General features: G+C 44.4%; 3 protein-coding genes and 1 long non-coding RNA gene across 4 annotated transcripts; 2 read left to right on the top strand and 2 right to left on the bottom strand.

Moving 5' to 3' along the window:
* Nucleotides 1–20: 20 nt before the first annotated feature.
* LOC135346766 (tyrosine-protein phosphatase non-receptor type 13-like) lies at nucleotides 21–10,573 on the bottom strand. Its single transcript, XM_064544499.1, has 26 exons — nucleotides 10,375–10,573; nucleotides 10,059–10,151; nucleotides 9,929–10,005; nucleotides 9,808–9,873; nucleotides 9,573–9,755; nucleotides 9,455–9,517; nucleotides 7,520–9,315; nucleotides 7,220–7,325; nucleotides 7,030–7,125; nucleotides 6,886–6,976; nucleotides 6,764–6,834; nucleotides 6,466–6,616; nucleotides 6,232–6,365; nucleotides 5,605–5,895; nucleotides 5,465–5,532; nucleotides 5,247–5,320; nucleotides 4,836–5,189; nucleotides 4,579–4,770; nucleotides 4,201–4,323; nucleotides 3,894–4,084; nucleotides 3,667–3,726; nucleotides 3,466–3,597; nucleotides 2,137–2,397; nucleotides 1,229–1,877; nucleotides 1,029–1,111; nucleotides 21–974 (listed from the first exon to the last, which is right to left on the bottom strand). Exons 1-26 carry the CDS (start codon nucleotides 10,493–10,495, stop codon nucleotides 87–89), a joined length of 6,414 nt encoding a protein of 2,137 aa, XP_064400569.1. The 5' UTR covers nucleotides 10,496–10,573; the 3' UTR covers nucleotides 21–86.
* A 636-nt stretch (nucleotides 10,574–11,209) lies between these two features.
* Nucleotides 11,210–12,873, top strand: LOC135346769 (ATP synthase subunit gamma, mitochondrial-like). The gene is made up of 7 exons (XM_064544503.1): nucleotides 11,210–11,325; nucleotides 11,478–11,521; nucleotides 11,634–11,765; nucleotides 11,843–12,188; nucleotides 12,243–12,307; nucleotides 12,377–12,532; nucleotides 12,656–12,873. The coding sequence occupies exons 1-7, from the start codon at nucleotides 11,270–11,272 to the stop codon at nucleotides 12,754–12,756; spliced, it is 900 nt and encodes a 299-aa protein (XP_064400573.1). The 5' UTR covers nucleotides 11,210–11,269; the 3' UTR covers nucleotides 12,757–12,873.
* Nucleotides 12,874–12,960: 87 nt separating this feature from the next.
* LOC135346768 (muskelin-like) lies at nucleotides 12,961–18,063 on the top strand. The gene is made up of 21 exons (XM_064544502.1): nucleotides 12,961–13,102; nucleotides 13,218–13,287; nucleotides 13,340–13,482; nucleotides 13,615–13,703; nucleotides 14,502–14,749; nucleotides 14,825–14,879; nucleotides 14,935–15,009; nucleotides 15,146–15,327; nucleotides 15,382–15,519; nucleotides 15,603–15,701; nucleotides 15,744–15,802; nucleotides 15,941–16,097; nucleotides 16,605–16,657; nucleotides 16,715–16,806; nucleotides 16,886–16,953; nucleotides 17,008–17,099; nucleotides 17,150–17,324; nucleotides 17,378–17,439; nucleotides 17,492–17,594; nucleotides 17,648–17,702; nucleotides 17,858–18,063. The coding sequence occupies exons 1-21, from the start codon at nucleotides 13,023–13,025 to the stop codon at nucleotides 17,974–17,976; spliced, it is 2,214 nt and encodes a 737-aa protein (XP_064400572.1). The 5' UTR covers nucleotides 12,961–13,022; the 3' UTR covers nucleotides 17,977–18,063.
* On the bottom strand, nucleotides 18,038–18,630 carry LOC135346771 (uncharacterized). The gene is made up of 4 exons (XR_010398108.1): nucleotides 18,503–18,630; nucleotides 18,405–18,448; nucleotides 18,278–18,350; nucleotides 18,038–18,174 (listed from the first exon to the last, which is right to left on the bottom strand). It is a non-coding gene; the product is annotated as an uncharacterized LOC135346771 (long non-coding RNA).
* Between the last annotated feature and the right edge of the window lie 347 nt (nucleotides 18,631–18,977).

The raw sequence follows: 18,977 nt of genomic DNA, 5'->3' as shown, positions 1-18,977 counted from the left end.
CTAATAGGTAATGAAAATTATAATTATATTATGGAATGAACATAAAGCATGCAATTACGGTGGATAAAAGAGTATGTAGTATTGCTCTAGTCATTGTCCTGTGGGAGTGGCGAGTATGGTCCAGGGGGTGGGGCCTCATCATCAGAGGGGGGGAGGGGCGGCATAGAGAGGTCGTCCAAATCCGACTCTCCATCATCCGAAGAGTCAGGGATGGGTTCGCTCGTGTCCTCTTGTTCGAGGCGGTCCAGTGATGTCATGCTCTCTGATGGTAACAGACTAAGAGGGGGAACTGGTGGCCCCATCTCCAGAGAAGTGGAGCTTTCTTGCTGTAATAGCCTTGATGATGGAACTGCTGGTGGTAGTTCAGTTTCTAAAGACGATGTATTTTCTTGTGGGTGTATATTATTTGTAGGTTCAACAGATGAAGGGCTGAGTGGTGGTTCAATTTTAAGAGAGGTCGAACTTTCCTGAGGCAGTAGACTTGTTGACGGAGGCGGTGGTGGTGGTAGTTCAGTTTCCAGAGATGTGACGCTTTCTTGAAACATCAACAATGGCATAGCCGGAGGTTCAACAGATCTAGTGTTGTCTATGGGTAGGGGACTAAGAGGAGGTATTGGAGGCACGAATTCCAGAGAGGTGGAACTCTCCTGAGGCAGTAGACTTGCTGACGGTACAGGTGGCGGAATATCAGTCCCTAAAGACGTTGTGCTTTCTTGAGGAGGAAGGGTAGATGAGGGTACTGTTGTTTCTTGGCTTGTCTCATGTGATCTCTCAAGAGGTGGGCTATGACGCTCAGTGCGAGTTTGCTCCAGTCGTGCAGAGTACTCGAGGGGTAGAGGACTCTCGGGAGGTAATGGTGGTTCGTCTTCTTTGACCAAGTCTCTTCGTATCACCAGTGTGACTGTACCTTGTGCTGATCGAAGGATGCTCAACACTTCATTATGAGGGAGGTCTATCAGACTCTCATCATTAACCTGCAGGAAGTGTGGACATGTTGTGATTGTTGTTGTATCAAATTGCATTCTTACTTGAATAATTTCATCTCCTGGTTGAATTCTTCCATCACTTTTGGCTGGGTTGCCGACTACTGCTCTCACAAATACTCCGCGTCCTATAAACATTGAAACATTATTTATGTGCCGTGTGACATTAGATTTACGAGCTGATAAAAATGTGTGTCCGTTTAAATAATCACAAGAGTACTTTGTCAAATAGCTTTCGTGCTAACCTTGTTGCCCAGACAACTCTTTGCTCAATCCAAAGCCGAGACCCTTGAATCCTTTCATCAATGCAACTACTAGCCTCTTCTCCCGTTCCCTCGTCAGGAGCAGCTCAGACGTATCTTCCGTGAGACCACCCCCCTCCTGGGTACCAGGGGAGTGATGTAGCTCTGAGATGGAGGTCAACAGTTCATCTTGAGGTGGAGTGCTCAGTAGTAGCGAGCCTCTCTGAGAGGGGAAATCAAAACTATCGTCCAATGGTGGCCCTTCCTCGGGCAAGTCTGGAGGGGTAGCTTCAACTGCTGGCTCCATTAGGTCTAAACTGATGAGTGATTCTTCGACAGGTGGTATGTCTGTACGTTGAGGATCTGTCTGTACTGAACTAAGCAGTGATAGTGACTCTCCGTCTTCTTGAATGGACGAGAGATCTACAGGAGCTCCAACTTGAGACAAGGGTCTGTTGTCCAGGAAAATGGCAGTCGAGGATTCCTCACGAACGATGCCCTGGCGATTTGTTTTGAGGTATGCTTCACGAGAAGGCTCCACCCACGAGCTATCGTACGGCCGGTGCAGACGTAGGACGACCTTCATTCCAGAGTGTGCAATAGCTGTAGCCGCGTCTCTGTGCGTGCTGCCAACCATCTGTTCATCATTCACCTGCACACACACAAATAATTATTTTTGTGATCAGAATAACTTTTGTGGGAAATTGCATGGGGAAATAAATGTACAATTTCAAAACACTTGTACTGTGTAACTGGTACAATCGTTTGTTCTTAGGAATGCCCTTGTAATTGGGGAAATTTACTAGCCCCCCATTTCTACAAGAATAATAATACGGTATTGATTGCATGTCTTATAGGAATTCCCTTGAATTAGAGTAATTGGACTAATCCCCCAGCCCATAATCACTCACTGTCATAAGGATATCATTGACTTCTATCTTCTCATTGTCAGCTGCAGATCCTTCCACCACAAACCTGACATAGATGAAGCCCAGTCCATTCTGCTTGTCCTTCCCTCCAGCCAGTCTCAGTCCGAGAGAGCCTCTCTGTTTCTTGAGCTCCACTTTGAAGCTGACGCCTGGTGGGGGCAAGTTGTCATGTGACCAGGCGATGGTCGGACGGGAGATACTCAGGCTCAGGGTCTCACCAGATTGCTGTATGCCACTCAGCACCTACACACACACATAATATATATAATTATACGTACATTGTACACTAGCTGTAAATGTACTGCAAACACCCACACATTGTACAACTGCTTGTAGGGTACCTCCCAACTGCATGCAATTTTGGTATGCATGCAGTGAGTGGGCGTTTTAGAACGATCAAACCAACCTCCCTATAATTATTGTATAGTAAGGCTATAGGCTCCATGGTATTTTGCCAAAATCGAGTCAAAAAATTATATTTGATTTTCGAACATACAACCTGAAAGTAATTAAGCTAGGCACAACCTAGCCTCCTTCACTGGCCTCCCCTGAAGAGATCTAGAAGTGATGAAGTGCGGCCTGGGATCGAGGCTAGGCACAACCTAGACACATCATACATGTTTGAACATCTTTCAGCAGCTATAACTTTTGTTCTGGTGATCCAATTTAAAAAATGTTATGATTTTCTGAAAGCTTAGAAAGAGACCTTTCAAATGGTGTGTTTCAATCCAAACTTTCGTTAGGGCCCTAATTTGTCATTTTTCGGCTTTGGACCATGGGCTATCCATGGTATGGCCAAATTGGCAAATACTTTTATCGCTCAAATATGAACTTTGATGACACCATTTGAAAGGTCTCTTTTTAAGGTTTCGGAAAATTAACAAATCATTGCAATTGGATCTATAGAAGTCAAGTTATTCCAGCTGAAAGAGTCTCCAAACCATTGATTGTAGTTGAACATCTTTCAGCAGCCATAACTTTTGTTCTAATGATCCGATTTCAAAAATTTCCTGATTTTCTGAAAGCTTAGAAAGAGACCTTTCAAATAGTGGGTTTCAATTCAACATTTTGTCGGGACCCTAATTTGTCATTTTTCGGCCTTGGACCATGGTATGGCCAAATTGACAAATAGTTTTATCGCTCGAATATGAACTTTGATGACACCATTTGAAAAGTATCTTTTAAGCTTTCGGAAAATCAAAAAATCATTGCAATTGGAGCCACAGAATTTAACTGAAAGAGTCTCCAAACCATTGATTAAACGGAGGGGTACAGTTGGTGGTGGTATGTAGAGAGAGATATGAGGCTGACCTGATTGTAGGTCTGTGTCTCTGTACTGGAGTCGTTGACCGTGAGCAGAGTGTCCCCTTGCTTTAGACCAGCCCTGTCCGCTGGGCCATCAGCAGTCACCTTGTAGACAATGATGCCCTCAAAGTCTCCAGACTGTGCGTGCGTGCGTGCGCAAGAAGATTACATCATTGTGATAATTTAAGTCGGTAGATATCGACTTACGGCAATTGCAAATCCAAAGCTCTTATTGTCTCCACGATCCACAGTGATGTTCATGAGCTCCTGTACAAAGAGGATCACGTAATAATTAACAGCAGCACACTATAATTATAATACCGTATATAGCGGGTTATAATTATTTGGCGTTTAGGAAAAGTAAGGCGAGGGTCGCCAAAAGTAAAAATTTGCCTAATATATATATACCCGCTAAACGATCGTCAATAGCTCACCTTAGAAGCGGGGGCATCTGGGGGTGTGGTCACACTGGTATCAGCAGCTGGGGGGGCAGCATCTGTTGAGAATATCTCTAGAGTGGTAGCTCTCTTGAGCCCCCTGTGTGATTCTATGGGGGGTGGAGCCTCCTCTATTTCCACGACAACGCTCTCGGTGGTAGCGACGGAAGTGGAGAGAGGTGGAGACACTGCATATAGGGGGAGGGGCCACACACAATGTTAGCATTGCCCAGTTCAGCAAGTTATCATTATGCTTTCATCGAGCATATTTTCTTAATCTTTGAATGCAATAATCATAGCTTACCCTCTGACTGTGAACGCTTCACGGAGAGCCTGACAAGATTGTTGGGTCTCTTGAGTATCTCTCCCACCTCCTTGTGGTCCAGCCCCTCCAGCGACTGACCCTCGGCAGACACAAGGACATCACCTGCACACACACACACACGCATTATTATAGACTTGGTTTTGAATAGAATCGGTCTGCCTCATTCCACAAATATCTAACCATGCTAGGGCTTCCAGAGTGCTATGATATACTGAATGAGACATTACGTTTTGATTGGACGCTCCTAACTGCATGTTATGTATTCACTACTCACTGGTATTTCTTTTCAAAGTGAAACATTCGGAAATAATTATTTTGTTCCATTTCAACAATTCGGTGAAGCTGTTAAAAAAATACCTTTCTTGAGCCTCCCGTCCATGTAGGCAGGTCCATCTCTATCTACACTCTCAATGACCACACTGCTCCTCTGTCCATCCAGTATCGGCTGACTAGTGATGCGTATACCCAACCCCTTGCCCTTCTCTTTCAAAATCTTGACGTCGTAGACCTCGTCATTGTAACCTGGTAACCCCTCTCCTTCGTTAGCAGCTGCAATGAGATATACATAATAGCTACACTTAAAAAAATGTGCTAATTTGAGTTAGTTGCGATACCTTTGTAATCCTCATTTAGGACGGTCAGTAGTTCTCCATATAGTGTCAAGTCATCCCTCAATACAGACACAAAGTTTGTGAATTTGTCGGGATTGCTTTCAACAGTCTGAGAAACAGCCAGCTGTAGTTTCTCAGCAGATTCCCTGTCCCTTGCAGCCGCTTTGCCTGAGGCAACCCTCGACAACAGGTCGCGGGAGATGAGGTGGGCGTTGGAGAGGGAGGTGGCAATGGCCTTGGGCTGTTGGCTGAGAGCGTCGATGATTTGTGCCGAGCACTTCACTAGTGTATCGTAGCCAGGATTCGGAGGCTTCAGCAGATTAGGTATTATGTGATTGTGTGATTGTGGAATGGGATCTGTGGAACGGAATGAGGAATATAATACTGGAACCTGTTTAATTGTACCTACAGTACCTGGCTCAAGAGGAGGTCGGGACACGAATTGGAACCGATGGTAGCTGATGCTCAAATGCAGCAAGTAGCGTGCCCTGTACAACAAATAAAAGTAATATAACGAGACTTGTGTACAGTACACACATAATCATTGTAACACAACACGAGTTATAACTGTTCAAAGATGCTAACACACACCATGACAATACTAACACTATGAATAAGTTTAACACACTCACCGCTTGTATGACAAGGTGTAGAAGCTCTGTGGCTGAGAGCCTTTGGACTCTATACTGAACTTGCGGTTCTGCAAAATTATCATAAGAGAAGAATAATTATTATGTTGACTGAATGTTAAGCTGCATGCACACCCACTCACAGCAAAAGAGATGTTCTCTGTAGTGCTCCAGGAAGAACGCAGGACAGGTGTCCTCACGTCCTTATGCACATTGAACACCACAATGCCACGGATACTGAACCCAAGCCACACCTCCCCATGAGGTCCGCGCTTGCTCCGAGACACCTGATAGAACACCATCCCATACTCTGGCAATGTCTGTGCCTCTCGCAGGAATGAAAGCTCCGCCTCCTCACGACTTTTGCCCCTCTGCTCAGCGTGAATTGCCTGTAGGGCCCTCTTGGTCTGAGCCGCTCCCAGTTTAAAGGACGTCTGCAGGGACGAGATGAAGGAAATCATAATTGTATACATTTTCTGAAAAAGCATAGGGTACTCAGGGTGTCATACAGGATTTTGAAGTAGAGGGGGGAAATAAGAAAAGTAACCAGAAAATGTTGCTAAAAAAAAGGTCAACTGTTATTTCAATACCCTTATAGTATGTAAAATTGCCAGCTATGGACCCTCAGTCAGCAAAAAAGGGGGGGGAAATTGGAGATAGGGGGGGGATATCCCCCCTTTCCCCCCCCCCCTGTATGACACCCTGGTACTTAAATAAAGTGTTTTTTTTCCTGTCTTTAACTTAGTTCTGATATTTCGTATACTGATCACCTTTTCAGGGACATAGTCCTCCTGTCTAAAGTAAGACTGGTTCTTGTAAGTTGGCTGATAGTCTCCTTTCTCGGCTTGCAATGCGTAGGCTGCCAGTTTCAGAGCAGATTCTTCGTGGCAGTACATCTTACCCTCTGTGTAAGGCAACAACAATAAAATAACTCTTGGGCTCGCAGCTCACAAAAATCAGTAAATGTTTTCCTGAAAAGTACGTATATTAGTAATGTAACTTACCAACAGTGTCCTTGCGCAGTTGTAGATAAAGTTGGTGTCGTGTCTCCTTCAGTTTGAGATCGGTGAGTGCATTCTCAACGTAGTACTGCACTCTGAAGAAGACACTGAACACTGGTGGTTTAGTGGAGGTGGAGCCAGGGGAGGGGACAGGCTACGGAGGGGGGGGGGCAGGCATGGTCAGTGGTACACAACTCAATCTACATGTAAGAGGCCATAAGCGTCTATGTTATTTGGAGGTACGTGATGAACACTCCATAGCTCAAAGGAACTCCTGTATGTGTGTATCTTGTATACTTACAGTGCTATGCCATCCATCAGGTGCATACTTCAGCAGCTTACGATCCAAATCCAAGAAGAGCTCATCACCATCTGTATACAAGCATACACGTACGTAGCTGTAGGCACTTTATACTTTCTTACCTCTGAGGACGGCTAGTCCAAATATCCTCTTCTCCTGCAAGCTCTGATGGGCGACCACTTGTTGAAACAGTTCCTGGCACTTGGAGTCTTTCTGAGAGGGTATAAAGATGTTCGTTACTAACACATGATATCAGTTTAGCTCACATCGACAACAAAGTGCACCGACTTCCCAGTAAGTAGAGTGACCTTCACAAGCCTTCGACCCTCAGCTACTTGGATCAGGGATTGAGCACGGTTGAGCTGTGTGTGTGTGTGTGTATAATGGTTGCATGTCAACTAGGACTTTGAGCACACGTGAGAGGTGGAGGCTAAAGAAAGTCCTCTCTTTGCTGACCTTTGCTCCTCCACTTAGTTTAGTGAACTCTGGTCCAAACACTGTCTGTAGTTTTTGTAGTGATGCTTTCTTCCTTGTAGCATCGTCAGCGGTTATATTTATGAGTCTGTGTGTGTGCATGAGCATATACACATGTAACTATTTGTCTAAATGCAATCGCTGATAAACATCGTAATAAGGGCTACAAAAGGAATCTTGTTATTGTGAAAATGCACAATCCTAATTCAAATTATGAGCCACTCAAAGTAAGCTAGCAATTTCGAGTGTGTAACATTTTGATTGCTTTTATGCTAAACTCACTCATTATCATGTGATGATTTCTCCACCTCCCTGGGGGGTGGTGAGTTGCTCTCCAGTAGCACTGTGGGGGGCATGCTGGCTCGCTGGGGGGGATACACCTTTGCAGTATCGATATCCCTCACGTTAGCTTCAGACGACGCCTTGTGCACATTCTCTCCATGTGTCTTTGAGAAGTCTTCACTGATTGGACGCTTTAGAACATCACCAATGCGAGCATATCCAGGCTCTTCATAAATGAGCAGATTTTGTTTGGGTTTTGCATCGTTACTGTTTCTAAACTCCACCTCTTCGTAACCGGGGTCTTTAATAATAATGGGTAGTTTTGTCGGAACATCTGTGTCCCCAAATTCGATGTCTTCATAGGCTGGGTCTGGATTACTCTGTTGAATGCTACTCTCGTGTGGCCTGTCCTCTTTACGCTCTGGTGGTTCTCTGTAGGGAGTAATAGGTGGTCCTTCGTCATCATCTGATTCTTCCTTTGCGTCCTCCATATCGTTACGCCTTTTTTTGTTCATATCCACTTTAGCATACATATGATCAGCAACTTGTATGATCGTACCCTCATCTGTGACTTTTTCAGTATTTGAAGGAGGGGCGTCTTCCGATCGCGAATCGTCCAATTGAGATTCCCCGATCTTGTCCAGCTGTTTGAAAGCTTCGTCCAAGGCACGCCGAGGTGTAATAGTGCGATCAATGCTAGTCTCGTCTTTATCCTTCCAGCCCTGCTCTACTGGGCCAGTGGTCAGTAATGGCTGTATCATGGCAGGCATCTCTGTATCATTATCCAGGTCCTCCGGTGGGAGGCTAGAGCCGGGAATGGGAGGGGGTGAGGAAAAATTGAAATCATCTCCGTTGGTCATAGAGTGTGGAGTGTGTAGAGGGGAGTCTAGGTCACTATAGTTGAAGGAAGTATTCGTCAGTGATGAATTGGGGGAGAAGGATCGTGGTTGTACTCCCTGCTTAACTGGTGTGAACATTGGAGGCTCGCTGGGGGGTATGGGAGGAGGGGGTAGGCCATTTGTACCGTCGTCCGTCTTGCCTCTCTCAATAGATTGAAGGATAGAGTCAATTGTGTCTACTGTGGACTGCACTTCAGGGGATGTGTTAGCTCCAGCTTCTTTCTTCATGGGGGAGTCCATGCTGATGTCAGCAATCACTGTAGTAGGTGGCAATGGAGGCATATCATCTATAGGGAACGAATTTATGCCAGGCTGATCACGTGACTTCTTCTCTGGCGTCGAATACATTGGTACTTCTCTCTTTCTTTCTTGCCTCCCTTTCATTTCTAGAGTTTCATTTACGATTGTCTTGTTGCGACGTCGTCTTGTACCATCAGAAGAAGTTCGATACATTCCCAACGATCCATGCTCGAATGATGCTGATCGATTGACGTCCTTGTAGCCACCTTTTCTTACTCTCGTCGGTGTATAGAAGTGTGGTATGTACCGTGTGTGTGAGTGTGGTGGGCGGGACTCTTGTGCCTTGCTTGCCAATATCTCAATCTCGTGGGGCTGTAAATGAGGAGTCAAACGATCAAACGAAGACCAAGAATCATTGTCGGAACTTGAACCACGACGAGGATGCCTGTTCAGTCTATCCTGCGAGGAGGAGTACACCATCGGCATAGAGGAGTAGTGTAGTTGCAAGTCTGCACCGCCAGAGTCGTGGCTCTTGAAGCTGGAGTTGAGTCGACCGGCAGCACTGTTTATACTTAGAGAGCTCCCTCGATTGCCGTACGATGGAGAGTACAGCTGTTCTACACTGCCAGTCGGACGAAGGTTCATCACCTCATTGATCTGCAAGGGGGAGGGGTAGGGATATAATGGCGGTACCTCAATACCTCAAACATGTACCTGTGTAAACTAGGTCACCCTTTAAAATTATGCTTGCTGAAGAGTGATACTAGTGTACATGCAGTACTATTACTTCACATACCTCAGTTTCCAAGTTGGCATCATCTGCTAACTCTTCAACATCTCCTTGCTCAGACAATGACAACTGTAAATGAAATGAACGGTAAAAATGTTTTCACTATATTTATTCCCGAGCTAACCTCCAAGTCTTCCTCTGGGCCCATGATATAGCTGACAAGACGATCAACCTCTCTACTAGCATCATCCTTATCAGTGTAGTCCCGACAGAGAGTCAAGATGTCTGCCAACAAGATCCTCTCTCCTTCATCCTCCTCCACCATACCAACCAACACTCTGTTCATGCCCTCACTCACTTGAGGTATCTGCATGGAGGAGTATATAGAGTACCATGGTAACACCAGAGAGTGGTCTCACCTGACTGCTGTCCAGGCCGTACTGCATTGCAGTGAAGAGGGTCATTCCCAGCGAGTACACATAGCTCTATGAGGGGGGAGGGGGGAGGGTCACAGTAAGCACAGTTTGCAAATACATGTACCTTCTCCTGTTGCTTTTGAGTTAGTGTGTGCAGCTGTTGTAGTTTCACCTCCGGTGCTTGGTAATCAGAGTTGGAGTCTAGAGAATGCAATGATATAATTATTAGACTAATTGCTATTCTCTTCCCTCACCTATGACACCTCTAGGGAACTTCACGGCTCCACCATGATGGAGTGTGACTGTCTCCAGAGTCACTAACAGGTTCACATTCTTGCCATTATGATCTATGAGTGAGGGGGGAAGAGTGTGTGGGTCTGTCACTAATCAATCTAGGACTTAACCAGCCCCACCCCCTTTCTCAACAAGATAGCTATAAATCCAACTTTTGCATGGCTTTTAAGCTAGATACAGATACAATAATACACAAGAGCTGCACAAAACTAAAGCTGCACAATATACTAGCCGATAGAGCTCGAAGTATTTTTAATAGCAACGGCTTCAACTAACGTTTCAGTTCTTGCTCCAGGAGTGAGCATGCTTTGTAGAGCAGGGCCCAGAGTGCCCTCTCCTCCAGAGGCCCTCCCAGAGCAATGAGTATGTCTTGCAGATTAACATCTACTCTATCCATGGCTGGGCTGGCAGTTAACTATTGCATGCTACACTACCTAGTACCTAGCTGGTTTGGGGGGAGGGGTGGTGCTTGGGGCCACACACAGCATCAAAGCACAACAGCATGAATATACTCTACATATCTAGTTGCAAAAATATTCATATTCATTAACTTTGTGTTCAGTTATTATTTTAATACATGTCATGTGTCCAGAGATCAATAATTGAAAAGGTTAACAATCACAAACAATGAGTTGAATATAAAAATTAAGTTCATTTCTTTCCACCACTCTTCTTTATTCCAGTACCACCTACAGAGGTAATGAGTTTGCAGACAAGTTTATCAATGGAAGCTCTTTGCGTGCTCAATACATACTCATATTAGATCAGACATTATTATTACAATTACTTACCCATAGGTCCCTTCTGTGAAGCTCGTGCCTTTGCTTCATCTAGCTTCTTTTTGTCCTCACGCAATTTTTGCTTGAGAGCCAGATCATCCTAACGAGAAATATAATAATTATAGGTACGTTCAGACGGTATATTCAAGTTGTAAAGAGACCACTTACATCGTCCACTTCTCCTTGTTGCTTCTTAGGTTGCTTAAGAGGCTTCTTCTTACCACCTACAAAAGAGTACCAGTGTTATGAACAACACGGACACAGCAGTACATTAACTAACCACTTACCTTGTCTTCCAGACATGCTTGCTTTTCCAAATAATGCACATTAGAGTGGTTTCCGAAAAGAGCACACCTTCCGATGCAACTGAAGGTCAAAGTTCATTATACAAAATGGCGTCGGCTGGTGCTGTTTTGAGAGGCTTGCAATCATCTGTTAGACCGATATGGTGAGTCTGCTTGTTAGCTTCCTGTGGTATATGGCCAATTGGAACCTGTGTAGCCATGATGTAAGTAGCAGCTACTCGAAAGAAAGCCTGGTATTCGTCCATTAATAAATACTCAGTCAACACTGATGATTAATGTACTCTCTTGCTCACAGGCACCAGTACCAGAGCACCAGGGGGATGGCTACTCTCAAGGAGTGTAAGTGTACCCACCAACAAGACTGCACAAAGCCTCACAACTCTAATTAAAGCACATAGATAATAATACACATATTACATACACTCTATCAAATGTTGTTGTATACTTTTAGTGTCAATTCGTATCAAGTCTGTCACGAACATTGAGAAGATCACCAAGTCCATGAAGATGGTCTCGGCTGCCAAGTATCAGATGGCAGAGAGACAGTTGAAACCTGCAAGGGCGTATGGAGAGGGGGCACAGGGTAACTTGTTAGTGCTAGCGTTTGTATGCACACACTTCTAATTATACAACAGTGCTGATAATTACGTTGTTCCATAGCTCTATATGACAAAGCGGAGGTAATAGACGAGGAGAGGAAGCCCAAACACTTGATTATCGCAGTGACGTCTGATCGTGGTTTATGCGGAGGCATTCACTCCAACGTGGCTCGTAACATCCGTGCCACTTTGTTGGCCACTCAGGACCGCAGCAACACCATGGTGGTGTGTGTGGGGGACAAAACACGTTCCATCATACAGCGATTCTTTAGAGAGAACCTGCTCTTACACTTCACAGATGTGGGGAAGAAGCCGCCAGTGTTTGAGGAAGCTATGTTTGTAGCGCAGAACATCTTGGACTCTGGATTCGAGTATGACAGTGCTGAGATTGTCTACAACAGGTTTAAGTAAGTGCAGATGTCAATACAATGTAGGCGAGTGGTTTGCTTGTTTTCCTGTAGGAATGTTATCTCGTATGACACTCTCAACAAGTTCTTGATACCTTTCGACAAGCTGGCTCAGTCAGGTAATCTAAACAGCCATAGCTTATAATGCTAGTGTAACCACACACACACCCCACCCCTCCCCCTTACAGAGAAGATGCTGGTGTATGATGACGTTGACGAGGATGTGCTGCTCTGCTACCACGAGATGACCCTGGCCAACCTCATATTCCACACCTTGAAAGAGGGAGCCTGCAGTGAGCAGAGCTCTAGGATGACAGCCATGGACGGAGCCAGCAAGAATGCAGGTACACTAGCTATTTCCAGTTGTGCATGTGCTGTAAGCTTTTTGTCTCCACCCCCTTTCGTTTTTATTTTTTTATCATGATTAAAGGCATTTATTGAAACTGGTTTTCACTTCTCCTTCCCAGGTGACATGATCTCAAAGCTGACACTCACTTACAACAGGACCAGGCAGGCAGTCATCACTAGGGAGCTCATTGAGATTATCTCCGGGGCCGCAGCTGTTTAGATTGAACTGTTAGATACTGCTAGACCATTCTAGTTATTTATGTGTAGGTGTATACTGGTGTTTTTTTTTGCTGTCTGTGTATTTAGTTGATGTGTAATTAAATTTGGTTGTGTAAAATGTGTACAAGGTATCTAGTGGTCATCAACCATTGAGACACATTGTGATTAGTAATATCAAATTTCTTTTGGGTCGATCTTTACCTACACTGATAAAGCTGAGCAGCTTTGTATACATAATTTTAGTTGTGTGCAATCAGACAGCATGTAATGGCCAACTCAAGTGATGGTGATGCATTGGACTACTCCATACACAGCTGCTCTAGCTTCTCAGGAGATTTCACTCCAGAGTGAGTTTTGGGATACATTCACATGCCATAATAATTATGGCATATGAATATATGTTATTAATGTTAATATAGTCATAATCATGGCTCATACATGACACTGTTTATACCGATGCAGGAAGATTTTAACTGACAATCCCTCGGATCCAAAGTCGCGTTGGCTCTCCTGTGACAACAGATTGCCTCAGGTAATTTAATGAAACGTCTCAAAAATTGCATTTAATATCCTAGCTCCCCCAGTTTGTCATCCTCAAGCTGCATCAACCGTCCATAGTGAGCAGCATTCAGTTTGGCAAGTATGACAAGAGCCATCCGTGCAACCTGCGAAAGTTCCGTGTCTATGGAGGCATGAATCCTGACCGCCTCCACCTGCTCCTAGAGGAGTGAGTGCACTCAATATTATGAAAAACCGTGCCTTTATTTACACAATCAGTTTTTTCGTGTTTGTTTGGGTTGAGAGATGGCCTCTAGTTGATTGGTACACTATATATGACTAGGCTGCTCTTGTATTGCAGCGGCCTCAGCAACGACCCTGTACCTGAAACTTTCAGCCTTCACTTCCAACAGAAACAAGACGTCTTCCCCTGTCAGTACATCAAAATTGGTGAGGGTACGGCTTAATTAGAAAATACTTTTATCTCTCTAATATCAACTTTGATGGTACCATTTGAAAGGTCGCTTTCTAAGCTTTCAGAAAAACCTAAAATTTTTGATTTTCGATACACAGAACTCAAGTTATGACAGCTGAAAGATTCCTAAAATCAGTGATTAAACGGAGGGGGGGGGGGGGGTTTCTTTCAACAGCCATAACTTGAGTACAGTTGATCCAATGTCAAAAACTTTAGGATTTTCTGAAAGCTTAGAAAAATTCGTTTCAAATGATGTGTTTCAATCCAAAATTTCATCGCGGCCTAATTTGTCATTTCCGGCCTCGGACCATGGGCTATAATCCATGGTACGGCTTAATTAGAAAATACTTTTATCTCTCGAATATCAACTTTGATGGTACCATTTGAAAGGTCTCTTTCTAAGCTTTCAGAAAAACCTAAATTTTTGATTTTCGATCCACAGAACTCAAGTTATGACAGCTGAAAGATTCCTAAAATCAGTGATTAAACGGAGGGGGAGGGGGGGTGTCTTTCAACAGCCATAACTTGAGTACAGTTGATCCAATGTCAAAAACTTTAGGATTTTCTGAAAGCTTAGAAAAATTCGTTTCAAATGATGTGTTTCAATCCAAAATTTCGTCGCGGCCTAATTTGTCATTTTCAGGCCTCGGACCATGGGCTATAATCCATGGTACCAACAAATGGAGTGCAAAACAACACTGTAGCTAATTTCGTACTAATTACACACATTTAATTATCCTGAGCCTATAATAATAACCAATTTTGCTTCTCAGCTCCATTTCAGTCGTGGGGATACAGCTTCAATTTCAGTATCTGGTACGTCAGTCTTTGTGGCTCAGTGGACAAGACAAAGGTGTCTGCAGCTGTGGATAAGTTCAGGGGACATTGCGAGCACGAGGCCGTGAGAATCTGTCTCAAGCATTTGAGGGAGAACGATTACAGTGAGGCATTCCAGGCTCTCCAGAAGAAGGCCAAGGTCTCACTGGAGCACCCCCTGTTATCACGTCTCCACGGCCTACTGGTAAGTAACTCTGCTTTGTCATAGATACTGTGTAGAGGCGTGTGTATCATCCAGCGTGCATTGTCGTGACTACAGGTTGTGAAGGGCGACTTTTTGGCAGCAGAGCAGCTGATTGAGGAGGCAGCTGCAGGTGAGAAAAACCTTATTATGGATTGTTTCACCTCACACCACCCCCTTCCCTACAGATGGGCACCTAGGTGGGTACATAGCAGAGCAGCCCATCAATGCTCAATGGAAGCAACTACACCCTAAAGATCAAGGTATGTGCAGTTACAATGCAAGTTATGTGACAACAACTCTTACTGTACTGAATGCATTTGCCTATTTACTTAGTTAATGGGCACATTCACATTTACTTTCGTTATTATCTCAGTAATATTTGTTTGGATTTCTCAGCTGGTGAGAGGGTCAGTGGTGGTCCAGTGGGTCGTGGGGGTCATCAGATGTGTCTCGACCTCACATCACAGACCATATACCTCCACGGTGGCTGGGACGGAGCAAATGACCTCTCTGACCTTTGGAGCTACGACATTGAGAGAGGAGTGTGGACTTGTATCTGTCAGGACACTTCACTAGTAGTGAGTAAACAAAGATAGGTCGTAAGTAAGTATAGATGATCTCCCGCCACGTAGGGTGGTCCGAGTGCACGCTCGTGTCACAAGATGTGCCTGGACAGTGAGGAGGGGGTGCTCTACCTGTTGGGCCAGTACTTTGAGCAGTCTACCAGTGCACTCATTGACCTCTCCACCGATGCTGACGAACCTGTGAATGTAAAATATATAATATTTTTGTGTTTGTTAATTAATGCAGTAAGTTTGGAATTGAGCTGGTACTTTCCGTTCCTCCCCTACAGGCTGACTTCTACAGCTACTCAATCAGTAAGGGTTCGTGGACTCTCCTCTCCAGCGACACTTACAGGGACTACGGGCCCAAACTCATCTTTGACCACCAGGTACAGCATTCTTTTATTTTGCTATCTTTACCTCTTGTGTAGATGTGTTTTGACGAGGGCACCAAGACTATGTATGTGTTTGGAGGGAGGATCCTATCAGAGTGAGCTATAATGATTATATGTGCTTTAAGTACATGGTGTTATGATGGTGCATTTGGTAAATAACCTCTGTATACTCTGGGGCTCTGGATAGCCTCCCCTACTTAGAAGTGTGTCATATGTTGTGTATGTGTGTTCAGTTTCATCACTGGTCGTGGCTCTGGTGTGCGCTACAGTGGACTGTACGCTTACTTTGTAACTGAGAAGCAGTGGGTATGCATACAACCGGACCTCATCACTCAGCCTTACAGCTACGCCCTCGTGCCACGGATGGCTCACTCCATGCTCCTGGACTCAGTAAGTGGCTCTGCTCTCACAGTACGGCCCACCCTCGAGAAGCACGCATATGCGTTGTGTGTCTCTAGTCTGTCTGTGCATGGAAAATGAATTGTTCTACTTGGCAGTCTGCTAAATGAGTGTTGTATTTTCCCACTTCCTGCACTTTACAAATTAATTATCTACTTTTGATCATCTTACCGAATTTTAGTGCACCAATTATCTATAATGTACATCTGTGTACATGCATGTGTGTACATGCATGTGTGTACATGCATGTGTGTGCATGCATGTGTGTGCATGCATCTGTGTGCATGCATCTGTGTACATGCATGTGTGTGCATGCATCTGTGTACATGCATGTGTGTACATGCATGTGTGTACATGCATCTGTGTACATGCATGTGTGTGCATGCATGTGTGTGCATGCATGTGTGTACATGCATGTGTGTACATGCATGTGTGTGCATGCATCTGTGTACATGCATGTGTGTACATGCATGTGTGTACATGCATGTGTGTCTGCAGGAGAACCGTCTACTGTATGTGCTGGGTGGGCAAAGAGGCAAGGACCAGTTGAGGTGAGCAAGATGATGTCACTGTGATGTCATCAGAAGGCATGGCTATTGGTTCGTTAGTTGGTTGATACATACCCCCCACAGTGATATGGTTATGTATGACCTCCAGTCTGACATCACCACAGTGTTAGCGGACGGAGTGGCCTCTCAAAGTACGTATGTGTTTCAATTTGCAATTCTGTCGAAGAAAATGACATTTTGTTTCAAATGCTGTGTGCATTCTTGCTGCAGTCCCTGCGTCTGGCTTCACTGTGAGAACAGCTCTCAAATCAGACAAGTCTGAGATATGTCTCTTTGCCGTAAGTATTGATCTAATGACCCCCTCCCCCAGCATGTACATCTCCCCCCTGCAGAGTCTGAGTCAGCTGGAGGAGAAGGAGAGCCGCCAGGTCTCCAAGAGTGCCTTCAACTCTCTATGGACCTACCATTTTAAGACAGCCTCATGGTGAGGTCACTGCCTGTCCGTCATAATCCCCACCTACCTCACTCGTACAGGAAGTGCGTCTCCCAGGGTGATCAGTCATGTGCCACACACCCACTCCCTCGCTATGCTCACCAGTTCCTGTACAACCACTCTAAAGATGTCTACTACATGTTTGGTGGAAACCCTGGCCCCCCCTCAAAGTCACTCCCATCCAGCATGAGGATGGACGATTTCTGGGAGCTAAAGGTAAAGAGCTAATACTTCGACTTTTGTCATCTTTTATCTTTGTGCATTTACAGCTGGTGTCTTTGTCAAAAGAAGAGCTTGTGAGACAGTGTCGGTATGCAATAAGAAAGCAACAGTGAGCCTTCACTCAAGTATGGTGTTGCGTTCTCTAACATTGGTCTGTGCAGGTTCTCAGAGCTGACAGCAAAGTCTCCCGTTGAGGCCATCTCCTACCTCCGAGTACAGCTGGCTGGGTTGGTTGATCACGGCAACACGCGAGAGAGTACTGAGGTGAGCAGTATCTATCCTACACGTTTAAATATTAACTTGTGTGCTACCTATAGTTCCGTGAATTGGCAAGTGCTCTCTTCAAACCAATGTCAGAGGAAATCATGGCCTGTGAGTACCCGAGCTCTGTGCATAGCAACATTTGCTATGGGTGGGGGCTGTATTGACCCAAAGCCTTGCCAATTCTGAAAATTGATTAACAAAATCAGCTTGGTAGTTCTTAGAGGTTTATTGTAAGATTGTCACACTGTTTCCTTGCCCTGTAGGTAACCGTGAGCGATCGTTCTCCACCCAGCGGTACTGTTTGTACAATCAACTCTCTTCCTATTTCCCATATCACATGACACAGCCCCGGCAGAACATTACAGACCTAGTTGAACTGTGAACTTCATTAGTACTTCCATGTATATTTTATTATCCTGTTAATATTTCCCTTATAATTATAATCCAACAAGAATTTTAATTAATTGGCTCAGACATTGCAAACATATTAAACAGAAAGAATATTAAATGAATGCAGAGTTCCATTGGATGAAGAAATTAAATTATCACTTCTTTCCTTTCCCCTTCTTTTTTCCACCACCTACAGAGATAGCATAAAAAATTAATGCAGTTCTCAGTGAAGCAAAATCTATAAACACAGGGTCTACATTATTCCACATACAACTATATCTACTCTGTCTCACCCTTCTTTGGCTCTTCAGGTTTTTCTTCTGCAGGCTTCGTTTCCCGTAGCTTCGACTTTTGACCAGCAGCAGCCTGAAAAAAAACCATGTTATAAAACAAACAAAATAATAGTGTACAGTGGCTCACATCTTCTCCTTCTTCCTTTTTCTCAACAGGCTTTTTCTTATCACCTACACATGAATCACATTTGATGAACAACACAGACACTAACACTTTTCATTCACCTTTTCCAGACATGTTTGCTTTTGTATGAAGAATACTGAAGTGGTTTACAATATTCTTTTTTTAATAGCAACTGTAGACTACCTGCTAGAGATGCTTGCTCTTTATATATTAGTAGTACTCGCTCATCTTGATCATCAAGTTTCGCTTGCTCACCTCAAGTTTTTCTCGCTCACCCTGATCAGCAAGTTGCACTCGCAGTACAGGTTATCATCTATGAGGTTATGCGGTTAGCCAGCTAGCTAGCTCAGGCATGCGCACTAGGAAACCTCGATTAGAGCATAATTATTATGGAGTAAGCTTACAAGGGGCTATTATATTTTGGACCCCCCTGTTCCTGAAGAAGCAAACTAGTCTCTTCACTAACAACTATGGTCAATAGGCTTTGCATGAAAGCAAAATTTCGAGTGAAAGTGCTTTGTTTGCAGCTAATGCTAGATTTTAGTGATTGCGATGATTTGGATACTATGAGACAGG

Source organism: Halichondria panicea, chromosome 13 (assembly GCF_963675165.1).
Source record: "Halichondria panicea chromosome 13, odHalPani1.1, whole genome shotgun sequence".
NCBI classification, from domain to species: Eukaryota; Metazoa; Porifera; class Demospongiae; order Suberitida; family Halichondriidae; genus Halichondria; species Halichondria panicea.
Note: the sequence above shows the minus strand (reverse complement) of the source record. Positions and strands in the feature narration are given on the sequence as shown.

What these genes read in the sequence shown, in the direction of transcription:
- LOC135346766 (XM_064544499.1), bottom strand. Translation starts at nt 10,495, where the DNA reads ATGGATAGAGTAGATGTTAATCTGCAAGACATACTCATTGCTCTGGGA. An exon ending in AGACACAGACCTACAATCAG is followed by an intron (nt 2,398 to 3,465) that starts GTCAGCCTCATA and finishes GTGTGTGTGTAG; the next exon opens with GTGCTGAGTGGCATACAGCA. An exon ending in CAGGAGATGAAATTATTCAA is followed by an intron (nt 975 to 1,028) that starts GTAAGAATGCAA and finishes CACTTCCTGCAG; the next exon opens with GTTAATGATGAGAGTCTGAT.
- LOC135346769 (XM_064544503.1), top strand. Translation starts at nt 11,270, where the DNA reads ATGGCGTCGGCTGGTGCTGTTTTGAGAGGCTTGCAATCATCTGTTAGA. An exon ending in GTATGGAGAGGGGGCACAGG is followed by an intron (nt 11,766 to 11,842) that starts GTAACTTGTTAG and finishes GTTGTTCCATAG; the next exon opens with CTCTATATGACAAAGCGGAG. An exon ending in CGGAGCCAGCAAGAATGCAG is followed by an intron (nt 12,533 to 12,655) that starts GTACACTAGCTA and finishes TCTCCTTCCCAG; the next exon opens with GTGACATGATCTCAAAGCTG.
- LOC135346768 (XM_064544502.1), top strand. Translation starts at nt 13,023, where the DNA reads ATGGCCAACTCAAGTGATGGTGATGCATTGGACTACTCCATACACAGC. An exon ending in ATGCTGACGAACCTGTGAAT is followed by an intron (nt 15,520 to 15,602) that starts GTAAAATATATA and finishes CCTCCCCTACAG; the next exon opens with GCTGACTTCTACAGCTACTC. An exon ending in ACACGCGAGAGAGTACTGAG is followed by an intron (nt 17,595 to 17,647) that starts GTGAGCAGTATC and finishes TGCTACCTATAG; the next exon opens with TTCCGTGAATTGGCAAGTGC.